Raw genomic sequence first — 26,209 nt, forward strand, 5'->3', positions numbered from 1 at the left:
TAAATTAGTTCATTTTTGAAACCATGAACTTTAGTTCAAAATTTTGAATTATGAACTATGAACTGAACTAGTTCATTTTAAAATATGTGAACTGTGAACTGAACTAGTTCATGTAGAAAGTGAACTTTCCCAACACTGCTGGTTTCAGACAGAGGGTGAAAAGACGTGCTGCAGCACAGGCAGTAACATTAAAGCATGGAGACATGTCCCAGTAGAGGCACACGATACTTATATGAAACCTGGAAATGAGCATAACGGGGCTCTTTTAAACTTCCCAAATTCTAAGAAAAATCTCCCTTTGCACCCTTGCTAAAATGTTTCTGATATAAATAATTACAAATTAAATAAAATACTTTAAATAAATCCAAAAAGGCCCTTAATCCAGCATAACAGTTGAATGCTCCTCTGCAACAGAAGTTCTTTTAGAGGACCGGTGTATGATGAATTCCATCCTTGTGTGGCCTGGTTCTGCATCATGATGATCTAAGAGTGGTTGAAACGTCTTCCTGTCAGCGTTCTAAAGTTTCCTGTCTCCTGCTCAGCCCATCTGGCAGCCGTACCTCCCTCAGAACGGAGACCACATCGACGTGGCCATGTCCTACTCCCCCGTGCTGTGGCCGTGGGCCGGGTACCTGGCCGTGTCCATCTCCGTGGCCAAGAAAGCGGCATCATGGGAAGGGATCGCTCAGGGTCATGTAATGATCACAGTGGCGTCGCCTGCAGAGAACAATGTGAGTCACCGCAGCAACAGCTTACCTCCAAATGTCTCAAACTGATTTTAAGAGTTACACTACAAAGAAAATGGATATACCAATTGTACATCACACGATAACACTTTGAAGTAACAATTCTAGGTAAACCAGTTATTCATTACTTTGACAACATTATTCTCTTTAATGCATTCATCTGTGACATGTTAACTGTGTTGTTAATGATTTAAATGGGTAGGAAGTGTAAAGAGTAAACGAGCAAGGCATTGGGGGAGAAATTAGAGGACGATTTTGTTTTATTTATATATATATATATATATATATATATATTTCAAGAATTCAGTCAAACCTTTGGCTTTAGTACCAGGCATAAGAACAATAAATCAGATGTGGATTTGAAAAATAAACTTAAAATGTTGAGAATAAAATAAAGAACTTTTGAGAATAAATGTGCTGCTATCGTTATCACACGTCTGCCTTGCATTTCAGAATTGATTTAAGAAGCAACAAAATAATTTCCTTTTTATCACATAAACGCAGTGCTGTAATGATTATTAAGAAACCACAGAAACATCATTTCGTACATGTTCCATCAGAGTGGTCTGCCTCTGTCCTGAGTTAATTTAATTGATTCTCAACATTTCACATTTCAACAAGACTGTTCTGTGTATGTGTGTAGCAATATAAGCAAATAACCACATTGGTTGGCTTATTCCAATGTGTATTGTTCTCATCATCACAATAAGTGGATTTAGTTTTCAGAAGAAATCATCATTTCAGTGTATCTTTTTTAATCAATTGCACTACTCCATCGTCTTTCCTGCACCTGGAACTGCAGAAGTACCCTGGTTAAGAGTTTAAATGATCTATCTTGTGTTATTGAAAACTCCTCTTCAGTAATAACTTATCCACCTTCCTGACCTTTAATCCCTTACAGTCAGTGGCGGGTGGTGAGATGACCTCCACAGTCAAACTGCCAATCAAGGTGAAGATCGTCCCGACCCCCCCTCGCAGTAAGAGGGTGCTCTGGGATCAGTACCACAACCTGCGCTACCCCCCCGGATACTTTCCCCGAGACAACCTCCGCATGAAGAACGACCCACTGGACTGGTGCGTGTGTGGAGATGTCTACTTGATGTCTATAAGACTTTCTTGCTTCACCCATCTTTTTTCCCGTCACTGATTTGGTTGAATATGTGTTTTCAAATGTTTGTTTTATTAGCATGTTTGACCATATGCAACTGAAAGGTCAAATGGATTTGATTAAATGTATGTTTCAGGAACGGAGACCACATCCACACTAACTTCAGGGACATGTACCAGCACCTGAGGAGTATGGGATATTTTGTGGAGGTGCTCGGAGCACCCATCACCTGCTTTGATGCCAGCCAGTATGGTAAGAGCACACGGACAAAAAACTGAAGATGTCCACTTCAAAAAGGACTGACCCAGCACTCTTTTTCTCAGAGTGCTATCGGCTAATGGTAGAGCAAAAGAGATCAAGCTAATGTGTGGTTGGCTCTGTTGTCTCTACAGGCACTCTGATGATGGTGGACAGCGAGGAGGAGTATTTCCCCGAAGAGATTACCAAGCTGAGGAGAGACATCGACAACGGCCTGTCGCTCATCGTCTTCAGCGACTGGTACAACACCTCGGTCATGAGGAAGGTCAAGTTCTATGACGAAAACACCAGGTGAGCAGCCATCACTGACTTTACTACTGTCACGGCAATACGACAGCTAATGTTAAAGGCCATTAACCTGTTAAACCCCATGCCCCCGCCCGCGTGCGCTAAACACAACAATATTCAAGAAACTGTGTCTCAGGGCTTCTTAACATTTAACAACCTATGAATGTGTCATACCCACTTAACGGGAAGAAAACTCAGCTAACTGACGATATGAACCATTTTTACCGAAACAAAACGCAACTCTAACGCCAAGCCTCTGAATTAGCACTAAGCAAAAGAGTGCTAACGCACTTAGCACATAGCTCACGGTAGAAATATGTTATACTTCATCTGATCTGCACAAACAAGATATCATCTGAAAGCTGAGATTCCACGGATTCCAATGGTATAAGTATCATCTCTCCACGACCAAAAATTGAATTTACTTTCAAATAAAAACATCTATATTGATTCTGACTTTTCTGCATCCAACTCACAGGTGTATCATGTCTTTGGGAACAAAGATTATTAATGTATCCCCTTTTAGAAGTGAAGATATAGTCATTTGTTCTGGGAATGTCATTTTCGAGCCTGAGACCTGGAAAACAGGCTCGGGCTTAACAGGTTAAAGCCTGCTTTCTTATGTCTTACTATCAGGCAATTTCTGGTTGTTTTACATGAAAGATTTGTTTTGCTCCACTCTTGGTTAGAAGTAGGTATACTCCAACATAAAAGCTGACACCACGTGCTTTTTTGCAACAGTAACAATTTATGAATATTTGTCTGAAGTTGTGTTGTTGACTGTTAAACTTAAAGGGGGCCTATTATAGAAAGGGAAAACCCCCAAAAATCTCCCCTTTTATAGAGGCCCTATTATCTCGAAGAGTTTGACCAATCACAACAGAGCCCGTCAGCCACCAATCAGGGCAGATGGGGCTCTGGTGAAAAGAGGTGCTGCATCTGAACCTGAACTGGAATCAACAGTCTGAATTAGAATAAACATTTTCAGGGCCTTCTATAGACGGCAAGTATCATGTACTTTTGGCTCAAATTGGCACTGACTCATACTTTGACATTGCCTTATGTGACCAAAAACATAGAGAAGATAAGCCTTCACATCTCTTAATGTTTAATCGGAATAAAACCAATCTTACTCTGATCTAAATATTAGGGCTGTACCCGAATATTCGAATATTCGTTCGTTGGCCAACTATTCGCGTTTTAATTTCATTATTCGGATATTCGTTTTTTTATTTTTTTGTTCCTAAATGTATGCTATCAATAAAGGCGATTGCCATATTCTTATACTATATTTATACTTTTGTATTGCACTGTTAAAATGCGGAAATATATACAATCTCAGCCTGTGCTCCTGACATCGCGTTCACTCACAGTCACGAATGCAAACGGCACGCTTCACCTCGCTTCACCTCGCTTCACACACCTGAACACCAAATGCCGAAGACTTCAGCTGTGTGGGACCATTTTAAATTGGACGACGGTAAGAAGAAGGCAGTGTGCCAAATATGCGACAAGAAACTGGCCTACCACGGTGGCACAACAACTCTGAAAAGTCACCGGATGCTGTAAGTACTAGCCTAGCTTAGCTTAGCTGTTGTCAAGTTGCTGATGAAGCTGGTTTATCCGTTTAGCCGTTTAAACAGTAACGTTACACATGATAAAATCGTGCACTTACTTTGCTTGGAAAATAGTTGCAAGCAAGCAACCGAATAGTTTTTTATATTAGTTTTTCAATGTTATCCGAATAGTGAAAATAATAGGAGCAATGTGGGAACATCTGGGGCTAAGGCAATTATTGGCATACAGTTCGTTCATTTATTTTTCGTTCTTCATTTATTTAAATACTGTTTACTGTATCTGTAACAAGTATTACACTGTTAGGCCTACTGTTACAGCTATGCTATTAAAAGTATTGTTGTTATAACAGAAATGTGTTTTGTATCTTCAGGTTGTAAAACGTTATAGACGGAATTTGGAACCAGATTTGGTCCCCGGGCGCTGCACTGCGGCTGGGTTAAACGCAGAGGACACATTTAGTTTTAATGTATGCGAGTACTGAGAAAATAAATAAATATAAATCGTAATAGTATGCTCTTTCTGCGCTTCTGCTTAACAGCGTGTTGTCAGGTGTCTCGGAGCGTGTTATGACATTTTTGTGGGGGGAAAAAACAATCTCTCCGCACCGAATATTCGCTGCTGATTACTACCGAATATCCGGAGCCCGACAAATGGTATTCGGGACAGCCCTAACATATCTAAACAAAATTCCAGACTCATTCAATATGATATGCAAACTGTTTTATTGAATAATTGCTTATTATAAAATGAGTTTGAGGAACTTAAAATGTCACAGCAGTAATTGAATATCCTCTCTGACTGTGATTCATCTTCATTTTGGAAGCTCCCTATATCTCTTTCTCTAAAATGTGTCCTCTCCCTCCATTAAGAGACAGTGCCATGATTAACAGCTCTCACTTTACGGAGCTCTGGCTCTCTCGCTGTATCCCAGTGTCTGTCCGCAGTGTTGGACTGTGTTTATGCATCCTCGCTCTGTAATAGAAGTTATAAATCACAACACGTGCCGAGATAAAAAAGGACTCATGTCCTCGCTACTCCATTCATATCCCACCCAAGCTGTTGCACAATATCCACAGGATTAAAGTCTTCAATTCAGTCAAATATAGTCTTTAGGGCTTCCAAATATTTTCTGAGTAATTCACTTTGAATTGAATGGCGATGATTCATCTCTTTGTTCATTGGAACTTATTTCCTTATGTTCTCAAAGTTAATGCCATTTCATCCTTTAAAACCTCCTTTAATTTTGATGCTCGGTTTTGTCCGATTCTATATTGATTTTATTTCTATGAAAATGACTTTGTTCTCATATGATTACTTATTTTTCTTAAAGGAATACTTCACCAATCACTTATACCGTGTAACCTTGAATTCTTATAGTGGCTCTATTGTGCTTTTATCGGTATTCCCTCTCCTGTAGTGGCATATAGGTTTTTGAGCATGTAACAAATAAGAATACAAAAATGTACAAAAATATCTTGATGAATTGATCTAAATTGGGGCGGTGTTTGACAACAGCAAAACTTTACGAAACATCTAATTATAAACTGCTAAATAACTTAAAATCCAGTCTCCTTATACAAATGTATGCTCAATCCTTCACATCAGCTTTTCCTCAAACTTAACTATTTATTACATACATGTGTTCAAATGGACAAATAGCGTGCATACTTAAGCGTTTAAGTGTTTGTGAAATAATATTCATTTGTATACAAACACAATACAAATGCATGTGTTAGTTAGGAGCAAACCTATGACTGAATAAACGAGACTTGGATTATACCCTCACCAGACTGTTCCCTCAGAGCGTCATGCACTCAATATGCTGGCACTTTTAAAAAAAAATCGATATCTTATATTTTATTCAATTTTTCATTCTTATATTATGTCCTACATTATATTTAATTGTATACATCTTTTATTTTATATTCTTTAATGGAACAACTTTCACAGAACCCTTTTGTTTTCTCGTTTTTTGAGCTGTTGTACTTCTTTCCATCAGTTGTCTGTTTGTGGCACAAATTAAAACTAATCCTTTATCCTGTATTGAAAAGCAGTGGGTGTTTAATAGAAGTTTTTTTTATGTAGATGTATACAGTATTTGTGTTGCTGCTTACAGTATATGAGTGGTTAGAGATGTGTTGTTGGTGTGACCTGCAGGCAGTGGTGGATGCCGGACACAGGGGGCGCTAACGTTCCAGCTCTGAACGACCTGATCTCAGTGTGGGGGATGGCCTTCAGTGACGGGCTGTACGAGGGGGACTTCACCTTGGCTGATCATGACAGTAAGACACACACACTTGCCTTGTTTCTGATGGCATTGTTCCCTTCCCTTGTACTGAATGTTATTTTGTTACATTCAAAGCTTCTGTTGAGTTTGAATGTGCAACAAAATCCTCAAATTGTATGAAGTGATTCATCAAATTAAATGAGGGAGTTTTTTTATAGTTATTACATTTAATTAATATAACTTGACTCTTTATGTGGATAAGTGGGAGAGCAAACAGTGTTTTTGATATGAGTGAAAAGGCTAAATGCCAACAAACTTATTGTTATTGGAAATGTTCAGATCACACAAGTCAGAAACAATCCTACGGCTGCAACTGGTATAACAATCAAAATATACGTCTTTCCTCATTTTTATCTACAACTGTGCATAAATATCACGCAATGACCACACGTGCAGAAAATGAAAGCTACAAACATTTGAATGATGATTTTTACATTACATTGCATTTAGCTGACGCTTTTCTCCAAAGCGACTTACAATAAGTGCGTTCGACCAACAAAATACAAACTTGAAGAAAACAGAATCATATAAGTACATCAGGTTTCATAGAGCTTTATAAGTGCTTTGTTAATAGTTCTATTGCTCGAAGTGGAGTCGAAAGAGATGAGTTTTCAGTCTGCGCCGGAAGGTGTGTAAGCTATCTGCTGTCCTGATGTCAATGGGGAGCTCATTCCACCATTTTGGAGCCAGGATAGCAAACCCACGTGTTTTTGCTGATGGGAACTTGGGTCCCCTTCGCAGCGAGGGTGCAGCGAGCCGTTTTGTTGATGCAGAGCGGAGTGCACGTGCTGGGGTGTACGGTTTAACCATGTCCTGGATGTAGGAAGGGCCATATCCATTCGCAGCATGGTACACAAGTACCGTTGTCTTGAAGTGGATTCTAGCAGTTACCGGAAGCCAGTGGAGGGAGCGGAGGAGCGGCGTGGTGTGGGAGAATTTAGGAAGGTTGAAGACCAGATGAGCCGCTGCATTCTGGATGAGCTGCAGAGGTCGGATGGCACATGCAGGTAGACCAGCCAGGAGGGAGTTGCAGGAGTCTAGGCGTGAGATGACGAGAGCCTGGACCAGAACCTGCGTCGCTTTCTGGGTCAGCTGGGGACGTATCCTCCTGATGTTTCAAAGCGTGTGTCTGCAGCAGCGGGTTGTAGCAGCGAAGTTTGCAGTGAAGGACAGGTTCTTATCTAAGATCATGCCCAGATTCCTTGCAGTCTGAGTCGGGGAAACAACAGAGGTGCCGATGTTGATTGTTAGGTCAAGAGTGGGACAATCTTTTCCCGGAAGGAAAAGCAGTTCAGTCTTGTCAAGGTTGAGCTTGAGGTGATGAGCAGACCTCCACTGAGAGATGTCAGCTAGACAAGCAGAGATGCGTGCGACGACCTGGGTCTCTGAGCGGGGAAAGGACAGAATTAATTGGGTGTCGTCAGCGTAGCAGTGGTATGAAAAACCATGCAGGCTAATGACAGATCCGAGCGAGTTTGTGTACAAGGAGAAGAGGAGGGGACCAAGAACAGAGCCCTGAGGGACCCCTGTAGTTAATTGACAAGGGTCGGACTCCGACCCTCTCCAAGTAACCCTGTAGGTGCGGTCTTTGAGGTATGAGGTGAGGAGGGAAAGTGCAGAGCCTGAAACTCCAAGTTCTTGAAGAGTGTGAAGGAGGATCTGATGGTTCACCATGTCGAATGCAGCAGACAGGTCCAACAGGATGATGACAGAGGAGAGGGAGGCTGCTTTAGCCGTGTGCAGTTCCTCAGTGACAGCAAGGAGGGCAGTTTCTGTGGAGTGACCTGCCTTGAAACCAGACTGGTGCGGATCCAGAAGGTTGTTCTGATGGAGATAACAGGAGAGTTGTTTAAAGATGGCGTGTTCAAGTGTTTTAGACAGGAACGGGAGGAGAGAGACAGGCCTGTAGTTTATAACATCATACGCGTTGACAGTGGGTTTCTTTAGGAGAGGGTTTACTCTTGCCTCCTTGAGACTGTTTGGAAAGTGACCAGAAGTTAGAGAAGTGTTGATGAAATGGGTGAGAAACGGTAGAATATCAGGAGCGATAGTCTGAAGGAGGTTTGAAGGGATAGGGTCCAGAGGACAGGTGGTAGGGCGGGCAGAGGTAATGAGGGTAAGAACCTCACTTGGAGAGAGAGGGGAAAAGGAGGTCAGTGTGTGGGTGAAAGGAGGGTGGAGAAGATGGAAAATAGTTTTTTAGGATTGGAATAGGAAGATTGGATCTTATCTTGAAAGAAAGTGCTTTTTGCCTGAGAGATGGAAGCAGAGAAAGAGGAGAGGAGGGCCTGATAGGTTAGGAGGTCGTCATGGTGTATGGATTTCCACCGTTTCCGCTCTGCTGCCCTAAGGACGGTTCTATTAGCACGCAGTGCGTCATTTAGCCAGGGAGCAGGAGGGGACTGACGAGCCTGCCGAGATGTGAGAGGACAGAGAGAGTCCAGAGAGGATTTGAATCCAAACTCAGAGTTTCAAATAAAGCTTTTGGTAGAAACCTACTCTGGACACTGTTTTGGTATTCACAGTGTTTTCTAAATCAAGATATCTCCTCTTCTCTCTCAGTGTACTACGCCTCAGGCTGCAGCATCGCCCGGTTCCCAGAGGACGGAATAGTGATCGCCAAGAATCTGAAGGACCAAGGTACTAACCCTCCACTTCCAAAGTAATGAACCCAGCTTCATTAAGTCAGTCTTGGTGTGTGTGTGTGTGTGTGTGTGTGTGTGTGTGTGTGTGTGTGTGTTGTGTGTGTGTGTGTGTGTGTGTGTGTGTGTGTGTGTGTGTGTGTGTGTGTGTGTGTGTGTGTGTGTGTGTGTGTGTGTGTGTGTGTGTGTGTGTGTGTGTGTGTGTGTGTGTGTGGTGTGTGTGTGTGTGTGTGTGTGTGGTGTGTGTGTGTGTGTGTGTGTGTGTGTGTGTGTGGTGTGTGTGTGGTGTGTGTGTGTGTGTGGTGTGTGTGTGTGTGTGTGTGTGTGTGGTGTGTGTGTGTGTGTACACGCGCGCACGTGCGCGCATAGAGTTCCCATTAGAATAGCTTTTCGCCGGTCAACATGTCCGTTCAAGTTTAAATCTTCCGGACAAAATGAGAAAAGTGCCGGTCAAAGGTCTTCTTTGTTATTTATTGAGCTTTAAAACAAATTGATATGATTCGATATTAAACAAACTAATCATAGTAGATTAACTATTCAAAAGTGTACAGTAATTTACAATAACACGGGAATAATAAACGGAGCGCTCTCCCTCTCCTGACAGCCCGTCCGTCTCACGCAGCTCGCGGATCCAGTAATGAGTGACCCGACAGTAAAACTAAACATATCTATACCTAGTTACGGTAGTTTGAGAGGTCATTAAAATAGCTACGTGTGATATTCTAACCTGAAGTGTGTGTTTTGTTCCGCTCACCGCTGCAGGTGATCATGCAGAGCTGCGTGTCGACTCGTCAGTAGCAGCTGATCTCTCTCTCCCGTCAGATTAGGCTTCACTCGCATTTATGTCCATATTGATCAGATCTAGTTTGAGCAAATGATATGACTACCTGCTTATTAAAAGACACCTAAACAATAAGTGTCGCTATGCAACTGGATGAGGCCGCAAAATATAGCGCAGCATTATGCATTTGTTTACATGCCCACCGGAACCCCGAGGCATTACCAACAGATCAACGCACAATCAACCCATACAGGACATCTCTTTCTCCACATTACGTGTTAGACATTATAATTGACTATTCTTGTCTGTCACATACTCTTTTGTCTGTCACATAAATGGCGCAAGTTGCGCAACTGATGTGGTATTGCGCTAAGCGGAAATTATTTTGAACGGACACTTTGACCGGAGAGATTTAGATTTGCCGGTCTTCAGCATATTTTACCGGTCATAGTCCGATAATTACCGGCTAACGGGAACTCTGGTGTGTGGGTGTGTGCTAGCATTACTATACTTGTGGGGACCTAAATCTGTTTACACAGTCACATGTGGGGACTCACCTCCCTTATGGGGACAAATTGGAGGTCAATCATTAGTCATTAATCATCATTAATTTTAGGGTGAAGACTTGGTTAGGGTTAGTCATGTGTTGGATATGGTTAAGGTTAGGATAAGTCTCCAGGAAATGCATGTAAGTCAATGGTGTGTGTGTGTGTGTGTGTGTGTGTGTGTGTGTGTGTGTGTGTGTGTGTGTGTGTGTGTGTGTGTGTGTGTGTGTGTGTGTGTGTGTGTGTGTGTGTGTGTGTGTGTGTGTGTGTGTGTGTGTGTGTGTGTGTGTGTGTGTGTGTGTGTGTGTGTGTGTGTGTGTGTGTGTGTGTGTGTGTGTGTCAGGTCTGGAGGTGTTGAAGCAGGAGACTGCGGTGGTGGAGGGGGTTCCCATCCTCGGACTGTACCAAACGCCGTCAGACGGGGGAGGTCGCATCGCCCTGTACGGTGATTCTAACTGTCTAGACGACAGCCACAGACAGAAAGGTGAGCTCCCATAGTGTGTTCTCATGTGTGTTTGCTTTTTTACTTACAACCCATAATAATATTGTGGTGTGTGACCTTCAGACTGTTTCTGGCTGCTGGATGCCCTCCTGCAGTACACCTCCTACAGTATGACCCCTCCCAGCCTCAGTCACTCCCACAGCAGGGTGCCCCCCCCCACAGGCACCGACAAACCACTGCCACAGAGACTGGAAGGTGAGGACGGAAGTGACATAACACATACATGACGTCGTAATATTGGTTATTTTCCTTCTTAATATCCATATACTGTATATGGATGTACAGTTAAGGATAAGTCTTATATTTCAAAATAAAAGGCCAATAAAGATACTGTATGTTAAAATAAGCTCAGGGTGAGGCTTGTTTTTCAAAATAAAAGCACCATAGAGTAACTGTATCCTTAAAAGAAGCTTAGGAAGAGGCTTGTTTTTTGTTTTTTTTAAATATAAGCCCCGTAGTCAATGTATCTTTGCAGGAGTCTTTGAAAAATGCATGTTTTTCCAAACAAACTCCCCATTGAGTTACTAAATCCTTACAAAAAGCTCCAGGCAGCGATAAAAACAATGAAAAAAAGTACTTGCATCATAACAGAAAGCTCAGGATTATGCTTGTTGTTTTTTTTAAATATATAAGCCCCATTGAGTTACTAAATACTTATTAAAAGCTCTGGGCAATAAGTGTTTTTCTAAATGGAAGCCTCAAACCGAACTTCTATTGTTCAAGGAAGCTCAGGTTTAGGCTGGTTTTCAAAACAAAAGCCCATGCAAGTACTTGCGTCATTACAGGAGACTCAGGTTAACGCTTGTTTTTCCAAAGAAAAGCCATGGAAAGCAACAATACAGCCACTGCTATCAATACCTACTTAGCACTAGCGTTATTAGCATCAGGATACGCACCAGGTTGCAATCACAGTTAAACATTTCTCAATAGGGAGTTTTCTACTTATGTTTCATACAGATATATTCTTTCCATTCTTCCAGGCAACCATCTTTACCGCTACTCCAAAGTTCTCGAGGCTCACCTGGGAGACCCTAAGCCCCGCCCACTACCTGCCTGCCCCCACCTGTCTTGGGCAAAGCCACAGCCGCTCAATGAGACGGCACCCAGGTCAGTCTGGTGAAACACCAACGAGTCGTCAGGGATGATGCCTGTGTGGAAATAATGTGTTTGGTCTTTCTGTACACAGTTAATCTCACAAAAACAAAAGGCATTTCTGACGAGCTAATCTAGAAACAAGCTTTACCTAATTAGCTGCAGGGCTCATTTACATTTCTCTTCTCCAACATAAGGTGTCAATCCAACAGTGTTATTTCAATTTCTGTGTAGAAATGAAAAATATCTGAGTTACATTTCCTTCTGTCGCAGCACCACTTAGGCAGCACTCCCAGTAGTTGGGAAACACATTTCTGTGACATAATAATCAGGATCAGTCTGGTGGGTTTTTTCAACCTGTCAACAGAGTAAATCAAATCAAAGGCATATAGATGTCATGAAGTAACGCTTTGGTTTGGTTCATCACATGAAAACAGAACACTGTATACATTAGCGTATGTCTCACCCTCTCTTTGTTCCTCTCACAGTAACCTGTGGAAGCACCAGAAGCTTCTCTCAGTGGATCTGGACAAAGTGGCTCTACCCAACGTGAGGGCGTACCGGCCCCAGGTCAGACCTCTGTCCCCTGGGGAGAGCGGGGCCTGGGACATCCCCGGAGGTAACACCAACTCAAAGTTCCCACTTTAAGCAATCTAACTTGGGATTAATTTGAGACCTGTAATTCCCTTGGTTTAATAGTTTAGTGCACAGCAGTGTTCTACATTGTTTTGCAACCTACAAGCAGTAAGCACTTGCAGTATAAAAGGTATTAAAGAGTTACTTATCCAAAAGTCCAGAATCCATTGATAAAAAACATCACGTAATTTGACTTGCAGAACACAGGAGCTACTGATGTACAATTCCTACTTTAAAAAATCAGAACTATACATTAACTATCTATTAATCATAAGACATGGGAAGGGGAAATGATTCACTCATTAGTATTTATTTCAGATTTTACAGCATTATTTACTCAAAATTATAGAATATTTTAAAGAACTCGTATCTGCAAAACGATATGTTGTCTTCAAAATCTATTGCTCAAAATATGTGATAGTATGTATAAATCATATGTAGATTTGGGAGGAAATAGAAAAACTATTTATATTCAAACAACTTGTGTGTCGTTTATTAAAACAGCTAAAAAACAAAAAGTAACCGCTGGCAAACATTAAATCAACACTATGTTGCCTTAGTGACAGACTGACATTGTCTAAAGCAGGGGTGGCCAACCAGTCAGAGGTTAAGAGTCTCTGTTACTGCAAAGAGCCACATCAGACACACAGTCACTGATGCCGCTTGTTTCAGTGTTTTGTTTTCTGGAGACAAGATTTCAACGTCACTGATGCATTTTTGTGGCATTGGGATATATATTTTTTAAATCCTCTGGAGCAGAGAGAGGAGCTGTGGATTATTGTTATTGATTAATGCATCAGTGTTTCTTAGGGTCAAAAACACTAAACTCACAACTTAAAATGAAAGCGTTTAGTTTATTTAATAAAAGAGCACATGTTCAATGTGAAAAGTGATAGTAGTTATAGATTATTTGCAATTTGGTGCTATATATATATATATATATATTTAAAAAAAAAAGAAATTATATATTTTTTTTAAACACCTTGAATTTCAGGGGGGGGGCGCGGGGCTCCGTTGGCGGGGCGCAGCGCCCCTCCAAGACAATGGTAGGGGAAACACTGGATAGTGTTTAATCAACGATAGGTTTCCCCCCCCTCAAAGGTGATTGGTTCACTGCATCGCAGGTATTATTGTGATTGGCTCTTGGGCCACATCAAAATTAGATGCGCTGTCATCCTCTCATACGGACACCTGACACCACACATACACACGTAGGGAGAGCCGGGACGAAAGTAACACGGGACGAAAGTAACGGAGCAATTTTATCCGAGCCCAAACAACTTTGACCGGCCAAATTACGTCAGAATGATCAGCATTCGATACTTAACAGACCTACTAAATATCAGGTTTAACTGTCAGGAGTAGCTAGTGTTGTCACGATACCAACATTTTGGTTTCGATACCAAGTCAAGAATTGCGATTCAGATTCTTTTTCGATACTTTTCTTAAAAAAAGGGAAACAGTCTTAAATGTAATTATTGTGCTTTATTTCACACCAGAACCATAACCATAACACAAACTTTTAAACAATGAGAACAATAAATAAAATAAATGACAAGAATTCGTATTAAATCAAATTAATACATGTCTTACAGACAGGCCTCTGGTGTCCGTAGGCTTGCCCTCACTGTCAGAGATATCGCTCAAATACTTCCAAATTTCGCTTCTGGCGTCTTTTCTGTCAACAAGCCGAGGCGCAGCGGCAGTTGCACTCCCACTTGCAGCTTCTCGTTTTCTCACATGCTCTGGCAGCTAGCGCGTGCACGAGAGAGGGGAGGGACTTAGAGCGTGCTTGAGAGGGAGGGACTGCAGGCACGGCTGTAGTGCAGGGAGTGGAAGCAGAGCGCTGAACACACACGGCTCTTATTAAAACGGCGCTTTCTCACCGGAGTACTTTCCCCCGTCATTCTTAAAGTACCGATACTAATGAAATGGAGGAATCGTAACGTTTGTAAAGGCAGAGTATCGCGGTATACCTTTCAAGTATCGGCACACCGTGCAACACTAGGCAGGAGTCAGTGTCTCTCCCCCAAACTCACACTCTACAATTCGTTGTGAACTGAAGAGCCGCATGAAACTAGGCAAAGAGCCGCGGGTTGGCCACCCCTGGTCTAATGCATGGTGTGAAGATAAAGCACCACTGAAACATTACCCTTTTGCTAGTGTTGAACCACCAACAATGGTGAATTGTGTCATTAGAGTCCACTAAAACTGGGTTTGAATAAAAGAAGGGCCTTCCTGCTGTGTGTAAGAATAAAGATGCTAAAGGTGGATCCTAACCTGTGACCTCTTCCCCTCAGGGATAATGCCCGGTCGCTACAACCAGGAAGTGGGCCAGACCATCCCCGTGTTCGCCTTCCTGGGAGCCATGGTGGTCCTGTCCTTCTTCGTGGTCCAGCTCACTAAGGCCAAGAGCAAACCCAAGCGCAGGAAACCTCGTATCAAGCGGCCCACGTACCTCCAGCAGCAGACGACGACTACGACCAGTGGGAAAAACCCCGCAGTGTGAGCGGGAACAACTTTACAGTGTGACCTGCGTTCACAACGGACAACTTTTGTTAGTAGCAACCTGCGATAAGTGGGGTCTAATGAACTCTGAAATTGAGCCGTAAACGTACTCCAGGCTTCTCTCGGGTGAAACAGTTTTTGTGCCTCTCGTCTGTTCAAGGCTCTCCGTGTGTGTTTGTGGACTAATGAACAGTATTAGACGTGTGACACGTATGATGTTAAACACACCTGGCCTCGAATATGCCTGTTTGAGACAGACATGTTGTCTACATTTGCGTTCAAGTGCACATGTTGTCTACATTTCTTCTTCGACCAAATTGTTTCTTTATGAATGACTTTTATATTTATTGAATTTGTTCAGACCCTAACACATATCCAGAAGTACAAGACATTTCACACACATACTCCACACACTGTATGCACTTTAAGAATAAAGCGGTTTGCATACACGCCGACAGAAACAACCCCCTACACACACACACACACATGTGCAATCATGCAGACATTTCCAAAACAAGGACCCCGGTATGATCAAGTTGTCTTCTCCTGCGTCTTCATCAGTCATATCTGTTTTAAATCCCTGTCTTTTCATTGTTTTTATACTTTATATAATGAACTGGCCAGGCGTTCTGTTGATATCCTCCTCCATGATCTCATGGTCAACAAAGTAGCATCAACAGACTTGTTCAAATATATCTCAATTAAAAAGCATAATCAAAGTGATCTGCCTGCTTATTGTTTCTGGAGCTTTTGAAGTAATTTCCAATGGCTATTCAAGGTATAGCACATACATTAAAATAGTATATTTCAGCCACAAGTGTAGTATTTACATTTTTTAAAGTTTCCTCCCAAAGAGAGACTAAATAATTGAAGAGGCCCTATTATGCTCAGTTTCAGGTTTCATATGTTGTGCCTCTTTTGTGAAACTCCTTTATTATTCTCATCCTGCCTGTGCTGCAGCACATCTTTTCACTCTCGGTCCGAAACCAGAGCTAGATAGGTCCCGCCCCTTAGCCTATAATGTACAATCTTTTGTTGCGCTAGCCAATAGAAGCTTGAGTGTTTCGTGTTGTCACTATATTACAGAAGTAAACAAAGTACAATGGAGGCGTTTCAGGCATGGGGGAGGGAGAGTGTATGGGAGAGAAACTCCCTGTTGAGGGAACTTTAGGATTGTTTTCTTTTATGTTTAGACAATTTCTCAACAGTAGGATACATGAATAGTAACTTTAAAACCATTGTTCCCCTTCAATTTTGAATTAGTTTTCCAGTCAAGAAAAGCATAAGGGCTTGTGGGCTAAGTGCCATCAGCAACTTGCACCAAAACAATCTAGATGCTAAAAATCACTATAGGTAAGAAGAGAAATATGTTTTTTATTTTGGGTTAGCTGCTTTTCCCTTTTTAAAGAATAGTTGTTCTTAATTCCAGCTTGTTGAAGGCATTTGGATACCTAAACAGGAAGCTATTGCCTTATAAACCTGCACAAAAAATGCAAAACTGCTAGTTTTCTCTATTATTTAGCTCTTGCTCAAGGTGCTCTCTTTTTGCCCTTTCAGTTTCAGTCTGGTTAAACCCCTGTAAGATCTTTCAGAACTAAAGAGTAGTCACTTCAGCCACCTGCCTCTACCCTAGAGTGAAGCAGTGTTTTTGTTGGCCGATCGGGGATGTTAGCATTGCACTGGTTCCTTCAATAAAAGCCAATGGGATTTTTCCATTGGATTTTCGAATATTGCATTAAACAAGGTCTATGGCTAACGGACATTTATGATGCTTACATATTTTGTTTAGCAGGATAATCTCCACATATAAACACCACTTCTATGTTTTTTGAAGCATAAATGCATTCACCATAAGTAAAAAGCTAACATTGGGCTATAAACGACCACTGTCACATGGCTGCTCCTCTCCAATGCTAAGCTAAAGGTGGCTAACCCTTGGCTTCATGACATTAAGTAGTTTAAGTTATCTAACACCATTTTCATTTACACATGGAAGCTTCAGATTGTTGGTGTGTTTACTGACATATTTTATTTCACAGAACAAGTGTTAGCCACAGACCTTATTTCAGGCTTCTAACCTAAGGTGACCAGATTTTAAAAATTAAAACCGGGGACATTTTGAGTTTTGCCGTCAATATATCATTAACATATCCAATGTTCTTCACTGTTAAAGAAAAAAGGGGGACAATTCTGGTTCAATGTAATTCGAACATTTGAGCTGTTGGATACAAACAGAAGGAAGATGGCTCATATATGAGACTTCAAAGGTCTTTTATTTTGAAACTACATCAGATTGTCCAGATTCTCTCTGAGTGACTGGATGGGGTGTCCTGCTATCACCCTGGAGTGAAATAAGTCTTTGATCATTTGACAGTTTTTTATTTATTCTTGTACAAAAACAGAAGGAAGTGAAATGCGTATTTTATTGAAGTGAAATAAGTATTTTATTGAATTTGAATGACCCTTTGATTATGGACGGTTTCTATTAAATAATAATCAAAATATAGATGGACAATAGATCGAATTTGAGATTTTAAACAGCATACATTTTAAATTGTGCTTCAGAAAGTAATGTTATTTTAGGAGTGTTGTGAGATGGTGTCAACATCAATTGAAATTAGTCACCCAGTGGAAATGTCAGATATGTCTTCATAACTGTATACTTTTACATTCACTCAGTTATAATGTGGTAGTTATACGTAGTTTGTTTTAAATTATTATTGATCACATTATATAGTATGCCCTACATATTTCTTAATTTAAGCTCCAGTATATATGAATATGTTTGATGTGTTTTTTAGGTATATTTGTTATTGACCGAGTAAACGCTTTTATTTTGAAGGCAGTTTTTACAGGCCTTTACTGTAATGCATAGGATATTCACACACCGCAATACAACGTGCGGGCTGGCTTGACTTTGTTTTCCGAAGTGGGGTCTGGCTCGACCACAGTCTGTTTACCCAGTGTTTCCTGTCATGAAACGTTTTATTTCACCTTGCCATGTGTTTTTAACGTATATTAAAAAACGGGGACAGTTTCAAACGGGAAACGGGGACGTCTGGTCACCCTATTCTAACCAAAACCCCATTCAACTGCATTTGTGCTTTCTTCTGGACACAATACATTTATTGTCTCTTGTTTTTCCCCCGTTGATAAAGTAGAAATATGTGTGTTATTTTAATAATAATGGAGAGTAAAGTCAATACCCAAACAATTCTTCCACCACCAAAAAGTAGAAAACCAAAGCTGTCAGTGGTTATATTATTAAGGGACAACACCTGGAGCTATTTCGGTCTATAAGTTGATTATGGTGCTTTTTATGCCTTTATTCAATAACTAAAAATGAATTGGGGATATTGCATGACAGTAAATGTATTTAAGCCACCTTGCACATTTTGTTATATTGCGTAGTTATAGATAGACCGGTATTTTTCCATGTAAAATGGGCTATAAATGCTAAGTGAGCAATGGCAATCAGTAACATGAACATCATTTCAATCTAAGTATTTATTTAATTGTGATGGAACCTGCCACAATATTTGACTCCAGTCACCCCAAACACCTCACAGAAAAGTGGAGGTTAATCTTGTGACGTGAGTTAATTCCTTGCCCTTCTGCAGGTTGGTGAAATGCATATTGTCTGTGTCCTTGGCAGAGGAATTAATTGCAGTTTTATTCTGTGAAGTTATTATAGATTTAAAGGACTAATGCCACCTCACTCGTGGTTTTAGCATTGGCTATGGTCTGAATTCAGTGATGCAGGTTGATTTCATCAGAGGTGATGTGCGTCGGTGTGCTTGGGGGTCTGAGCTTTGGCTCCTTATCCGAGCCTAATAGGCCAGATCAGCCTGTGAATCTGTCACCCGTCCTCTTGGATGACGGCCCCACTGGAGAACTAATCTCCCTCGGAGCCTTGGGAAACTGGGAAATGACCCCGGAGCCAGCTAGCTGTGCTAACAAGATTTGGGAAAGCTGGTGGTGAGTGGAGGTCACATGCCCTCTTTCCCTCGATGGTTCCCAGATGCCAGGACTTCCTGTGGGGCCAATCAGGTCGCCTGCTCACATCCTGCACGGGCAGTTGCAAGAGACACTGTGGCGGCTCTGAGCTGAACCCTCAAGCCCCCCTCCCTCCGAATCATCAGTTCCTCCCTCATCATATGTCCTACCAGCCTGTACCTCTCCCCGTCCACTGTATCCATTAACGTCTGTGTGGATGAAAGGCTGGCTCACATTGACACTCCTGCTGACACACCTGTTCACATGTGTTCCTTCCGCCTGTCCCCTCAGGGCAGACACTTTAATGGGTCGCTGGCTGACTTGAGTGTTTAAAAAGAAATCAAGCTCACATGACTTGAACTCAAGTCAGACTCAGGTCATGAATCAGACAACTTTTAACCTAAGGGTTAAGACCAGACTGTATTAACCATAGCCAGACTCTTTGTGACCTCACCCTGAGAATTTGGAGGTTGCTGAGATTTCAGTGAGGCTTAATGTCATGAAAACAAAAAGAGAACTGAAGAAGACTTTAAAGGCCGTCTATTCGTATGAAAGTGGATCAGACCCAAATTTTCCGGCGATCTTTCGCAGCTATGGGCCCATAAAGCAAGCGCTAAAGGGATTACTTTAACCCCATCTCCCAACTGTTCCTTCTCAGGCACCTTCAAATGAACATATGAAGGGAAATACCTCTGGATTCTACTATACATTTATAAGGACTTTTTGTTTTGATAAAACAAGATGACCTAAGAAATACTGCAACTATGGAAAGGATGACATCAAGAACGATTTTAAAAGCAATGTATTTCTATTGGTAGTGTGTTTCGTGCTTGCAGCACGTCTTTTTGTCCGGTCGGGTCTGGAAGACCGGAAGCTGTGGGGTTGATAAAAACATCTCCACACTCAATATCAAGCCACGATTATTGTTTTTATTTTAAATCGTATAATATCGGACTTTTTTTGTCATCTGTGAGGAAAATAAATGGGGCTCAGAGCCTCAGAATACTGAAATCTGTATTTGTTTTAATCTTTTTTTCCTTCTAATTTGTTATTCTTTTCAAAATAACACACTGTTATTTACTCACCAATAACACACAATTATCCTTGTTTTTATTTATTTGTTTAATTCCATAATCTCTAGCTTTTTTGACGTCCGTCAGGAACTGAATTTAAAAACAATAATCGTGGCTTGATATTGAGTAACGGGCCGTCCACACTACAGCTTCGACAGCTTCAAAAACGGTTTTCAACGCGTCTGCCCATTCACTTTGAATGGGGTGACGTCACGTTGCCTCCCTTTTCGCCGAACTGAATTGTGGGTAGCATAGCGGTCCGTCTCCGGCGTCTCTGGCGTCAGAAGTTGGGAGACGCCGGAGTAGCCAGCGCCAGCCAATCAAATCCCGTTTCTGAAAATCTGACAGCTCAAGCCCTAGCCAATCAAACCGTGTCTAAGCTGGGAGAGATATCCCACCATTCATTTCTATATTTCAAAAAAAGATGGAGGAGAAACTAATTATCGCTGTAGCAAATCACCCGGTTTTGTATGACCAGACCCTCTTCACCTACCGGGATACAAACCGGAGGAACCAGGCATGGAGGGAGGTGCAGAGACAGTGGGTGAAACTGGTAGGTTTTCGCCTGTTTGGGGAGTTTATATATATATATATATTGCTCGCATTAAATCCCCGGGGTTTTTTGCTTTGTATGTCGGGGGCGGGAGATTCATGTGATTGGTTGTTGGTCGCGTTGCTCGAATAAAATCCCAAAGCTTCAGACACGCCCAGCTCCAAGCTTTTTTTGAAGCTGTAGTGTGGACGCTCCGTAAGAACATGTTTTTATGAACCCCACAGCTTCCAGTGTTCCAAGACCCGAACGGACAAAAAGACGTGCTGAAGGCACGAAACATACTACCAATAAAAATACATTGCTTTTAAAATCATTCTGTGTGACACGAAAAAAAAAGGGGAAAATCGTGTTGGTGAACACGAATCAATAGATTACATGTCGTGACTATAACACGAAATGCCGTGAGACTGGGTTGCATGCTAACATACTAACAAATACAATTGTAACATGATAATATTTAGCAGGTATAATGTTCACCATGTTCTTCATAATAGTTTAGTGTGTTAGCAGGTAGAAAAATTGGCTAGTGAATGTTCAAATGCAGGGTCGTTTCTTCCTATAGGCGGACTATGCAGATGCATAGGGCCCCTGCGGCCACTAGGGGGCCCCCAAGCTGAAAGTTCAGGTTCAGCCTCAATATATTTGGGGAGAATTAAAATTAGCCGTCGTTATTGTCCCTGGCCAACATGAGGCCCCACGCAAAGTTATATGATGAGGCCCTCTGTTTCGCGAGCGTCAACGGGGGGGGGGCTAGTGGAGCCTTGCAGCGGCGAAAACCGTGCCGCGCCACACTAATTGCGCCGCAAGCTCATAGGTGCGCCGCATTTTCTGCTCAGTTGAGGCACCCTCCGCAAGATGAGACCCCCTCCGCAAGGTGAGTCCCCACGCAGTCTGCATGATCAGCCTGTAGGGGGGGACGGCCCTGCATAGCGGAGCCTTAATGTTTACCTTTTTAATATAAATTGTTGTAAGTTTCAATTGCTTGGCTGTCGTGAAATTAGCCTGTTTTCAGATTGATGCATCTCCACACATCATCTTAAAGCAGGGGTGCCCAAGTCGGGAGATTCCCATTCGGGAGATTCCCAGTCGATCGCGAGATGTGTCTAAAAATAGAACAACAATATTCTGTTTTATCGTTAATGTCCTATAACATAATCTTCCTGTGCCAGAATAATGCACTTGAACGCATCAAAGCTTTGCGATTGGCGTGACCCCAAGTGTCGGGGCGTGGCTGGTGGGCACTAGTTAGCTGATGTTGTCCGTGTCAACAGGAGTGACAGTCCGCACACACACAAGACCGCAATTATGGCAGAAGCATAAAAGCCCAAAATATATCATTTTCACTCCGAGTGGGAGGATGATTATTTTTTTGTTTATTCCAATTCAAAGTCCATCTGTCTCATCTACAATGCGGGCGTGGCTTTACCGAAGAAGTGTAATTTACCCTGCCGGAAATTGATTTGTGTGGCTTTTTCATATTCATCCATGAAATCAAAAGTCAGGAACTCAATTTCACGAGTGAAATAAAGGGATGTTGGTGAATCCTTTCAGGTGAAATAAATGTGTTTTTGGCTTGTGTACCAAATCAATTCTGTGTATGACATTAACATGTTGATGTGCCTATGTTACTGACATATTTCGACTATTGACCAATTCTGTCTGCTTTACCGTCCTTCCAGGCTTTAGAAGCTGCAGAAGGAGTACAAGACATCCTACTCTATGTTGAAATCAAATACAACGAAGATTAAAGCCGGAGAAGACGTAAAGGAAACAGGAAGGAGGTCGATAAAAGAACCATCAAATATCCATTTCTATTAACTTAACCCTTGTGTGGTGTTCATATTTGTGTTACTCAGCCAGTGTGCGTGGGTCTGGTGGACCCGCTGCCTTTTTGGGCTTCAATTCAACACAATCAAACTATTTTATGTTAAAATACTCAACAGATGTACAAGCATGTGCTGCTCTGTATGACAAGCTAGCATGTATGACAACAAACCCCGGTACCCTCACTAACGGGTCCGGGTTGCAACACACACTAATCACATGGTAAATTATGTACTAATAATGTGTCACCACAATATGTGGTTAATATTTGCCGTTTTACATTTGTTAGATCACATTAATGAATTAAAGGTGGGGCAGGTAAGTTTGAGAAACCGTCTCGAGATACACTTTTTGTTAGATTCCATGGAATGCTCTTAACATCCCGATAGCAATGAATATCTTAAGTGCTTTGACAAAAGATCCATAAAAAAATGTCATCTGTGGAAGCCGTAATACTGTAAAAAGTACAACCAATCCGATAGGATTGCCGCCCTGTCTGTCAGCCTTCCATCTCGTGCACGCACAAATGTATCTCGTGCCCTCATTGGGCGTGCCGTAATTGGGCGTGCATTGCGCGTTCATGTGTGTTGGAGGAGGTGCTCTGTAAGGAAGTCTGAAAGAAGGGGCGGATTCTTTTCGGCTGTGTGTTTTCAAATGTTAGTGCACTCGAGCCGGTTTCTGAAACTTACCTACCCCACCTTTAAAGGGATAGTGGAAATCCGCGAATTTTGGGTTTAACTTATGTATTTTTATTAAAAATAAGCATAATAAACCATTTTTTTTTATTTCATGCGCCTAGTTTCATTTTATTTTAAATTTTACTGCTCCCGACCACGCCCTCTCAATGAAACGAAATACTTCGGGAATCTTCGGGTGATGACGAAAACAAAGGAAGACGGGCACAAACATTGGACGAGGCACGAGTATTTTATTATGTTTTCTGGCTGATTTAATGCATCATTAGCCTGTACCATTGTGTACAACGCCATTTATTGCCTGTCGATAAGGCGACCGGAGGCCTCGTCATCCGATAATCCGGTACACAGTGTCGAATGTGTACACTACAGTCATCATATAGACATGATAGACTAACAGTACTGTGAGTACAGCCTACACTTGACAGACAGCCTGGCTAGCCTAGGATTAGGACCATACTACGTCAAAAGACCGATTGGCTCTAGCTGTATATCATGCTAGTATACAATTCATTTAAATGTATTCATGTAATTAATGCCCATAAGGCTGTTACATATACAATAATAAATGTGACAAGATAATTTATGTGAACCTGACCCTGGTATGTTATGAAATGTACCCTACATGCAGTCATCCTCGGGCATAGCCATAGGCCTACAGTGCATGCATGCCAACTTTTGCAATATATAATATAGCGCCTAGCGTGAGCTATGCTTAGGGACCTACCAGTCAAGATTATTTGTGCGTAGGGGTGCATCATCTGGCGCCTGGTCCTGGTCATCCTCGCCATTGCCCATGCCGTGAACTAACTCCATCACCTCGGGCTCGAACAAATAAGGACGTAATGGTCCATCGTCTGGCTCAATATTCTCACCATCGTCGCTTACTGAACCGGATTCAGATTCAGTTCCTAAAACTACATTTTCGCAGGAAAGCCGAGAGGATGTTTCTGACTCGCTATCATCACTGGATACCTCGTACAATCCTTCTTCTTTGTCTGGTATATTTGCCCTTCCACGTTCATTCTGCATAGACGCCATGGTTTGTTATTGTTTCGTCTTCCTGAGTTTTCCTCACTTCCGGTTTGGCTGAATCGATCATTTCGTTTCTAAAAAAGTTCGGGGAAGCTGCAATAAAGTGCTTCTAACATGCGTAAGGCAATTATTATATTTTTTTAATCAGGTGTGATTGTTTTGGTACGTAATTATGCTTGTATATAAGTTAAAACGAAACTATTTGGGGTTCAATTTCCACTATCCCTTTAAAGTGCTACTTGTTTTTTTGCCCACTGACCGGCTGGTCCTGTGGCTCGTCTTTTTTTTCTAACTAGCTGATGCTCAATCTCATCCTTTTCTTCAAAGTCACTGTCAGACTCAGAATTCTCAGAAATGTGATCCTCACATTCTGAAACCTCTTCCTCTACATCATCATCAAATGGTTATCTTTCTTCCAAAATCATTTCCAAGACCCTCTGAGCAGAGAATCGTTTGGCCATCAGTTGATAAGGACCCAAACCGGCGAAGCTTTATTTATTGTGTCCCGCCCCAAATTTGCAGCTTGGATAGTGTGAAATGTGAATGTGTGGGAATGTGAGAGCAGACAGGTGTCCATGCTTGAATTTATCAACAGGGTCACACACACACACACACACACACACACACACACACACACACACACACACACACACACACACACACACACACACACACACACACACACACACACACACACACACACACACACACAACACACACACACACACACACACACACACACACACACACACACACACACACACACACACACACACACACACACACACACACACACACACACACACACACACACACACACACTTTTGGGGGGTATCCACCGAACCCCCCTAGCATGTTTGGACCTCGGTATTTAGGAAATCCTGGATATGGCCCAGAGTGTGTGGTGAACTGTGTGGCGAACAGCCTGGCTGTGAGTGTATGTGTGTGCTCAGGCTGAGTTCCGGGATGTCTTGCTGTCTCGCAGACCCCACGCAGTAACCAGGAAACGACACCAGTAACCCAGCTCACACTGTCCGCTCCTCTATCCTCAAAGGGCGGAGCAGCGAACCCCGCAATGTCCCGCCAACACAGGACCCAGACCCCACGCAGCATTCTCCTCTGTTTGTCATTACTGGTGTCATTTCCTGGTTGGTAACAAATGCCATTGTAAAACATAAGCACTGATGTTCCGCTGTAACGGTGGTGGACTCATCAGAACATCGTGGGCGAGCTGACCAATCAGAGCACAGTGGTCTCATAGGGAGGGGGGGGGGGGCAGGAGATCCAACAAGCCGTTTAGGACAGAGAGTGAATACACATACTATACAGAGATGCTGTATGAGAAACCAATGTGAGTTTGGAACATTGAAAAATGTAAATCTATTCTAGTATACCTCAACAATGGAATTATGATCAGTAGAAATGGCCATGTCATGGGACCCTTAATGTATCAACGTAAACAATTTCACTGTACATACAGTATGACCTGTACATGTTCTTACTCTGGACTTGCGCTTGCATAGACATGTATATACTTTTTATAGTGTGCAAACCTATTCCTATTGTTGTAATTGTAATGCTGATACTGAGACATTTTATTTGATTAACATTAAAATGTAATTTGTTTTATTCTTACATATTTTGTGTGAACTCTTGCTGTCCTGGTCTGTGTTTCAATCTTATTGCTGTTGCTGATATGACACCTGTAAATAAATATGTATCATCTCAAATCACGAGCAGAATTGCATTTAAATTATCGAAAAGTTGACGCAATGTTATTCTTTGATATTTATAGATTCTATTGTAATGTCGTTAAAACGTATAAAGTTCTCATAGAAAGTTCTGTTTAGTTATCTCTGAAGAAGGGTTCGAAACAGTTTCCGAGCAGCAGCAGCAGCAGCAGCAGCAGCAGCAGCAGCTGCGGGTCCACTCCTCCTCCTCCTCCTCCTCCTCCTCCTCCTCCTCCTCCCCCCCCCCCCCGGCTCACCTTGCCCAGTGAAAGCGGCCGGGCCCACAGAGCAGCACCGGGGCCCGGGGAGTGGTTGGCAGCTCGTGTAGGTGT

The 26,209-nt window shown here is 42.1% G+C and overlaps 1 protein-coding gene across 2 annotated transcripts in view; it reads left to right on the forward strand.

The window, feature by feature from the left end:
• mbtps1 (membrane-bound transcription factor peptidase, site 1) overlaps positions 1 to 15,690 on the forward strand; it is a 50,199-nt gene extending 34,509 nt beyond the window's left edge. For both annotated transcript variants that reach the window (XM_071203454.1, XM_034085180.1), the window contains exons 13-23: positions 543 to 731; positions 1,648 to 1,820; positions 1,991 to 2,106; positions 2,247 to 2,403; positions 6,136 to 6,260; positions 8,828 to 8,905; positions 10,577 to 10,717; positions 10,799 to 10,930; positions 11,716 to 11,842; positions 12,316 to 12,446; positions 14,764 to 15,690. In XM_071203454.1, coding sequence (XP_071059555.1) covers positions 543 to 731; positions 1,648 to 1,820; positions 1,991 to 2,106; positions 2,247 to 2,403; positions 6,136 to 6,260; positions 8,828 to 8,905; positions 10,577 to 10,717; positions 10,799 to 10,930; positions 11,716 to 11,842; positions 12,316 to 12,446; positions 14,764 to 14,972 — 1,578 coding nt within the window. In that variant the 3' untranslated portion in view covers positions 14,973 to 15,690. The remainder of the gene's footprint in view (positions 1 to 542; positions 732 to 1,647; positions 1,821 to 1,990; positions 2,107 to 2,246; positions 2,404 to 6,135; positions 6,261 to 8,827; positions 8,906 to 10,576; positions 10,718 to 10,798; positions 10,931 to 11,715; positions 11,843 to 12,315; positions 12,447 to 14,763) is intronic.
• Positions 15,691 to 26,209: the final 10,519 nt, after the last annotated feature.

Source organism: Pseudochaenichthys georgianus, chromosome 6, assembly GCF_902827115.2.
Source record: "Pseudochaenichthys georgianus chromosome 6, fPseGeo1.2, whole genome shotgun sequence".
Lineage (NCBI taxonomy): Eukaryota > Metazoa > Chordata > Actinopteri > Perciformes > Channichthyidae > Pseudochaenichthys > Pseudochaenichthys georgianus.